Source organism: Lacerta agilis, chromosome 16 (assembly GCF_009819535.1).
Source record: "Lacerta agilis isolate rLacAgi1 chromosome 16, rLacAgi1.pri, whole genome shotgun sequence".
NCBI lineage: Eukaryota > Metazoa > Chordata > Lepidosauria > Squamata > Lacertidae > Lacerta > Lacerta agilis.
In genome coordinates this window covers 20206969-20214732 of record NC_046327.1, presented here as the reverse complement: position 1 = coordinate 20214732, position 7764 = coordinate 20206969, and the positions used below count along the sequence as shown (strand labels likewise).

Sequence of the window (7764 nt, the reverse complement as noted above, 5' to 3'; positions counted from 1 at the left end):
AATAATTTATACATACATACATACATACATACCCCACCCATCTGGTTGGGTTTCCCCAGCCACTCTGGGTGGCTCCCAACAAAATATTAAAAATACAACAAAACACCAAATATTAAAAACTTCCCTAAACAGGGCTGCCTTCAGATGTCTTCTGAAAGTCAGATGGTTGTATGTTCTGCTCAGTGGCAAGCAGTCAGTGGACTAGGGGGACAGGGCTAGTCCCCTAAAAGTTCCCGGCAGTGCTTCTCCCCCACCCAGAAACATAGGTGCCAGTACTCACCATGAAGTTGTTACAGTAAGTGCCACACTTTTTAACAACAGAAAGATGTGATGGTACTGTGTACCCTTGAGTGCCCCCTGGGAATAAACCACTGGTTCCCAGTAGCCTAAATTAGAGCCTTAAAGTATCATACAGTATATATAATTTATATTACATTTTTCTGTTCTACAATTTAAAATACTCATTTAAACATCCTTAAAATATCAATAACTTCCCTTCTTCTATTTCCATAGTTCATTTTGCATATCATAAATCCCTGCATATTTTTCAAAAACTAAACCGTTCAGTACAGTGGTACCTCGGGTTAAGAACTTAATTTGTTCTGGAGGTCCGTTCTTAACCTGAAACCGTTCTTAACCTGAGGTACCACTTTAGCTAATGGGGCCTCCCACTGCCGCTATGCTGCCACCGCACGATTTCTGTTCTCATACTGAAGCAAAGTTCTTAACCCGAGGTACTATTTCTAAGATTAGTGTTGTCTGTAACGTGAAGCGTCTGTAACCCGAGGTACCACTGTATTCCATTATTGCATCCATCAAAACTTATTTACACTGTTGAATTTATCTTAATGCTGCCAACGTTTTCAAGTGTACACAATTCCCGCCCCCCCATGTATTCAATAAACGATTTCCAATCTTCTCTAAACGTATGTTCTTCTTGTTCTCTTATTCTATATGTTAAGTCTGCAAGCTGTCATCTTAAGTTGCCATTATTCTTTAGTTTAGGACCTTAAAGTATTAAAGCCCGGTGTCTCCTTCCCTAAACCCAGAAAGCTTCTGCCCATCTTAGGGAGGGAGGCATGATGTCTCTGATCCTAATTGTTCCCCTACCATCTCTGGGTCAGCTTTAAAAAATGCTCTGTGTCCGTGTTTTCAATGTATCTTTTTAATGGGGGTGCAATGCATTTTTGTAAACCGCTTTGAGTGTTGTTGTCCCCCCCCCTTTTTTTTACAATCCAGCAGTGTTATAAATTTCATGAAACGCAAGAAATCCATTTAAATGTGTGCTTCACCTTTCGAACTTGGCCGTGCAAGGGAGCCTTCCATCCTCAAGGGGGAACTGTTGAGCCAACACCATATTTCTGCAAGGAGATGGCTTAGAAACAGCAAACGCTCCGAGATGAAGGTCCAGATCGTGTGGTGTGTGGCTGTTTCTCTCTTGGCTGCAGGTGCGTTTGTAGCTGGGAGAAAACGATCAGTCAGGAAACCCTCAAATATTCTGTTGGAATTAAAATGTTCTTACTGTTTCCCTCAGGAGGTTGATACAAACCGAGGAAGAAAGAACAAGGAAGACAACAAGTTGGAGAAGTGAAGCTTCTGGGGCACACACCTCTTGCTGTGGACTTGCTTCGTCAACCTGGTGGCATCCATGTATTATTGCTGGATTACAACTCCCATCAACCCAGGCTACCATGGCTGGTGGCACTTCAGAAAGCTCAGTCAGACTATTAATCTCAGGATTGTGGGTTCAAGCCCCATGTTGGGCCAAAGATTCCTGCATTCCTGGGGGTTGGACTTAATGATCCCTGTAGCCTCTTCCAACCCTATAATTTTATGATAGGATTTTTAGTCCGAAACAACTGGAGGGCACCAGGTTGAGGAAGACTGTTCCAGACACTAGCAGGAGGTCTTTAATACTGTGTTGTTGTTGTTGTTTGTTGTTGTTGTTGGTTTCTGTTGTTATTATGGGTTTCTATGTTGTAAACCACCCTGTGACCCATGGATGAAGGGCAGTATATAAATAATATATATTAATATTATTAATATAATAACAATAGTAATACTGACAACTATTTCTGCCACTCGTTTTCTCTCAGGTCCTCTGCTCACCCTCTCTCACCTGCCATGCCAACAGGATGGCAGGTGATTGGCCTACCTGGTAGGGGTGGCGCCACAGATGGCAGGGCAGAAGAGGGCTGGGGAGGGAAAAGTCAGAGGTGCACTGCTCCACTAGGAGATTTAACCAGCTTTCTGGTGTCCTGGCAAGAATTGCCACCCCAGAAGCTGAAGGGCAATGTTTGGCTATTTTCCTGACTACTGCTGAGTTCTCTATAAAGGATTGTTTTCACCAGCTCTGCGAATGTTAATCTAATAAGCCAACACTGTGCTCCGTTTCTGAAACAGTTGCATAGATTTAATAGACGGCATCTCTGACTACAGGCAAACCAGCTTCATACTGCCCACCCCCAGTTCTGTGAGGGATGGAGGAGCCAGCAGTCACAGAGGGTCATTAGCCCCCTTCCCAGTCCCCCAGTTGCTGGGGTGGGGCGAGTCCCAGGACAGTTAGCTTGGCATAGAAATCATGCAACCGGTGTGTGTTTGTAGCACAGATATGCGTAGAAATAGAAAAATGAATACGATTATCTGAGGAACTTCTTTGAGTGCATCTTTTTCTCCCCCCCCCCCAAGGGCTTGCAGGCAAAGAGATCCGCCAGGTGCCAAGCTTGATGGTGAAGGAGGGCGGAATAGCCCAGCTGGAATGCAGTCAAACTTACGGACACGATAACATGTATTGGTACAAGCAACAGCCCCAGGGGTTGGGCCTTCAGCTTCTCTATTACTCCATTGAACATGCTCCGGAGACCAATGAAATCAAGTCGGACAGATTGACAGCTCGTCGGCTGGAGAATAAAGTATTTTGCTTGAACATCTCCTCGGCCGAAGCAAGTGATACAGCCATGTATTTCTGTGCTAGCAGCAGATACACAGTAGTCAGGAGCTCTTCCTGCAGTGTGCAATAACTGCCTGTGTTTAGCAACATGACACCTGTTGTCTTTGAGAACTAGGCCTTAGAGGTGGTGGGCTGCTGTTCGAAAGGAGTTTTGCTCTGACTGGGGAATTCCACCCAGTGTAATATATGCTGCCACTGTTTCACTCTGACTGAAGGGAGAGGAACTCGCTTCATCACCACAGACCCTGCGCCAGGGTCACCTTGATGTTGTTACAGTTCCCATCATCTCTGAATGATGACCATATTGGCTGGGGACTTTAGTCGGATGGAAGAAGAAGAAGAAGAAGAAGAAGAAGAAGAAGAAGAAGAAGAGGAGTTTGGATTTGATATCCCGCTTTTCACTACCCGAAGGAGTCTCAAAGCGGCTAACATTCTCCTTTCCCTTCTTCCCCCACAACAAACACACTGTGAGGTGAGTGGGGCTGAGAGACTTCAGAGAAGTGTGACTAGCCCAAGGTCAGCCAGCAGCTGCATGTGGAGGAGCGGAGACGCGAACCCGGTTCATCAGATTACGAGTCTACAACCCTTAACCACTACACCACACTGTAGGGCCACCAATTCCCTATCTCTGCCTTATCATTTAAGAATTACATCACAGTGTCTATTGAGGGCTGCTAAACACATGAGTTGCCGGTGATGCATTTCTCTTCTATTTTAAATAAAATAATAAATACCCCAGGCCCTTGGCTAATTAGACAATCTCTGGTTGGTTGGTTGGTTGGTTGGTTGGCATCGTTTTTGTCTTGGGTGACAATGGTAGAGTGTGCCTTTGCGAGTGAAGTCAAACCGTTGGAGAGTTACAGTGCCTGCCATAGAGACTGATAGGGGAGAGACATGTTTTGTTGCCTCTGGGGAAGATGAAGGTGTCTGGTTGTGCTGATCTATGGCCTTTTAAATTGGGTGTGGGGGGTATTGTTTTCATTTCTTATTACGGTATGGTTTTTTGTGTTTTTATGTTGTAAGCTGCCCTGTGATCTTCAGATGAAGGGTGGTCTAGAAATTAAATAAGTACGTAAAATATATTTTATAGGATGATTCTTTGAGGCAGCTATTCCTTTTAATCAGTTTTTGCCAACCTGGCAAAATGTTTTGGACTAGAACTCCCATCAGCCCCAGCCAGTGCAATTGTTTGGCAAAGGGTGCCTTACAGTTTCATTTAAAAAGAAACCAGAAACTAGTTCCTTTCACAAGGAAAGGGCCCTCCACACATGCTCTGGAGGCATTCTGAGAAGGCTGCCCTAGTTTTCAGAACACAACCATGGGAGCCTTATTCAGATCCAGCTGTGAGGTGACATTTAAGGGGGGAAACAGCAAATAACTAAGATTCACACTGGCATTCAGTTTCTGTCACATATTTAGAGCTATGTAGGTGGAGATGGGACGAGGGCGGTGCTGTGGGTTAAACCACAGAGTCTAGGGTTTGCTGATCAGAAGGTCGGCGGTTCGAATCCCTGCGACAGGGTGAGCTCCCGTTGCTCGGTCCCAGATCCTGCCCACCTAGCAGTTCGAAAGCACCTCAAAGTGCAAGTAGATAAATAGGTACCACTCCGGTGGGAAGGTACGCGGTGTTTCTGTGCGCTGCTCTGGTTCGCCAGAAGCGGCTTTGTCATGCTGGCCATATGACCCGGAAGCTGTACGCCGGCTCCCTCGGCCAGTAACGCGAGATGAGCGCCGCAACCCCAGAGCCGGACACGACTGGACCTAATGGTCAGGGGTCCCTTTACCTTTATCTTTAGGTGGAGATACTTTGATACCAACAGGGCTTTTTTCAGCCTGAACTCTCTGGAACTCAGTTCCAGCACCTCTCAAGTGGCGCCATTGCCATTATAAGAGAACAAGGGGGGTGTTCACAGTGAGTTGCAGCACCTCTTTTCCCAGAAAAATAGCACTAAGATTGCTTAATCAACTCTCTCTTTGTCTACACAGAGTTACATCCCTGCCAGAATATAAACATTTGTGATATAAACATTTGTGGGCAAAAAAAAAGTAACATTAAAGAATTTAATTGTGGAAAACATAATGAAAAAGCAGAAACATTGGACAATAAATACAAAAATGCTGTTATCAAACCCAGCAGTGTGAGCTGCTTCCAGGGCATACACAGGATTGTGTTGCGAATATCCTCAAGACACAAAGCATGCCCTAAACTCTCAGTCCCACCAATTAAAATTGGAGCACATTGTTTCGCCAGGTTCAAAGGTGTGTTGGTTTATTACATCAGTTGCAGCAGGGAAGGGGACTTTGGCTGTTGCACTCCAACTCCTATCAGCCCCAGGCAGTAGGGCTATTGCTAGGAGTACAGCAACACCTCACAGCCCACAGATTTCGTCCCCTTGAACTAGAACATCAAAACCAGCAGTATCTGCTTACCTTGACTTTGTGATGTCAGGAGTGGAGTCAGTGTGACGGAACCACAGAAGGAAGTGTAGAGTATCACAGCCGCATGAAACTCGCCGAATGTCTAGTGGCTGCGTTAGAGAAGAAATGTGGATTGGCTGGTGCCTTCTAAGCGTTTGGCTTTTGGAAATAGGTAAAGCCTTCGTCAAACCCTTTTTATATAATGCTCACCTGCAACGTTGGTTTAAACCAGTGTTTCCCAAACTTGGGTCTTCCCTGACCACCAGTCCTGCTACCTAGGGATGCTGTAGTCCAAAAACAGCTGGAGACCCAAGTTTGGAAAACACTGGTTTAAACCCTCACCCCCCCTCCCAATGTTATAACACTTTGTTTTCTCTCTTCCAGGAAGCTCAAATGCTCGCATCGACCAAACACCGGGTTTAGTGCTGAGAGAACGCGACACGGCGCAGCTGGAATGCAATCAAACGGAGTCACACAACTATGTGTTCTGGTACCGGCAGGATGCAAATCGAGGTCTGCAGTTTCTCTATTTTTTCCAGTATCGAGAGCTTCTGGAGAACAGCAGTCTTCCTGAACGGTTCACAGCCGAGCAGCCTGAGACTCAGCGCCTTAAGCTGAAGATTTCCTCTGTGAAAAAAGAGGATTCGGCTGTCTACTTCTGTGCAACCAGCGTTGACACAGCAGTTCAAAGTAATGCTTCCCACCTACAAAAACATTTCATATGTATGAGCGTCTGAGGGTGGAACAAGACAGACATGATCCTGTGTTTTTCTCATAACACTCATGCTGGGAATTTGGGCAGTATTTGAATAGACAAATCAGTGGATGACAGAGGAAGTGCTTAACCTCTGCCCTGCCTGCCCGCTTAAAATTAATTTAACCTCACTGTGAGAAGTGAGGTTACAGAGAACCAGGCAGAGGGCCTTCTTGGTAGTGGCGCCCGCCCTGTGGAACACCCTCCCATCACATGAAGAAGAAGAAGAAGAAGAGTTTGGATTTGATATCCCTCTTTTCACTACCCGAAGGAGTCTCAAAGCGGCTAACATTCTCCTTTCCCTTCCTTCCCCACAACAAACACTCTGTGAGGTGAGTGGGGCTGAGAGACTTCAGAGAAGTGTGACTAGCCCAAGGTCACCCAGCAGCTGCATGTGGAGGAGCGGAGACGCGAACCCGGTTCCCCAGATTACGAGTCTACCGCTCTTAACCACTACACCACACTGGCTCTCATGTCAAGGAAATAAACAACCATCTGACTTTTAGAAGACATCTGAAGACAACCCTGTTTAAGGAAGTTTTTAATGTTTGATGTTTTATCGTGTATTTAATATTCTGTTGGGAGCCGCCCAGAGTGGATGGGGAAACCCAGCCAGATGGGCAGGGTATTAATACTACCACCACTACTACTACTACTACTACTGCTGCTACTACTACTACTACTAAATTGCTTTTGTCCGCACACAAAAACCAACAGGAAGTGAGTGTGAGGTGGGTGGGAGGGGCATTTGCCTGTATAAGTCCAAAAACACAGGACAGATAAACACACTGTGCACCTGATCCTTTACTTCCTCCTCAAAGGACCCCCCCCCCACCTGCATCACATCATCTCAGCAAATGTAGGACTGCAACCACACGTTTGCCAAGTTCCACCCGGAAAACAGACCCTCCAAGTGTCCTTATTTTCCAGGCACAGTCCTGGATTTACAGAAGCCGTCTTGGTTGCTGATTTGATCCTGGAATATTCGGCTTTTCCTTAGGATGTCCCTATCTGAATTGTTGGAAGGTTTGGAGTTATGCGACCCCCGAGCCAAGGAGATAAATAACTATATAACCTTTAGAAGACATCTGAAGGCAGCTCTGTATAGGGGATTTTTTATGTTTCATGTTTTATAATGTTTTTATATATGTAGGGCTTGCTGATCAGAAGGACGGCGGTTCGAATCCCTGCGACAGGGTGAGCTCCCGTTGCTCGGTCCCTGCTCCTGCCTACCTAGCAGTTCGAAAGCACTTCAAAGTACAAGTAGATAAATAGGTACCGCTCCGGCAGGAAGGTAAACGGTGTTTCCATGTACTGCTCTGGTTCGCCAGAAGCGGCTTAGTCATGCTGACCACATGACCCAGAAGCTGTGTGCCGGCTCCATCGGTCAGTAAAGCGAGATGAGCGCTGCAACCCCAGAGTCGTCCGCGACTGGACCTAACGGTCAGGGGTCCCTTTACCTATATATGTTGGAAGCAGCCCAGAGTGGCTGGGGCAACCGAGTTGGATGGGCGGGGTATTATTTATTATTATTATTATTATTGAATTGGATGTCCCTGTTTTCATCTGAGAAATGTTGGAGGGCATGTGAAAAGAAAGCAAGAAAGAGATTACTAAATGTGGCATACTCAAATGCAGGGAG

At 46.0% G+C, this 7764-nt stretch overlaps 2 gene segments (V, D, J or C); both read left to right on the top strand.

The window, feature by feature from the left end:
• Nucleotides 1-1347: 1347 nt before the first annotated feature.
• LOC117061125 lies at nucleotides 1348-3020 on the top strand. The segment is given in 2 exon segments: nucleotides 1348-1448; nucleotides 2689-3020. Coding segments are annotated over 2 exon segments (381 nt in total).
• Nucleotides 3021-5371: 2351 nt separating this feature from the next.
• LOC117060480 lies at nucleotides 5372-6191 on the top strand. The segment is given in 2 exon segments: nucleotides 5372-5540; nucleotides 5753-6191. Coding segments are annotated over 2 exon segments (426 nt in total).
• The last annotated feature ends 1573 nt before the right edge of the window (nucleotides 6192-7764 follow it).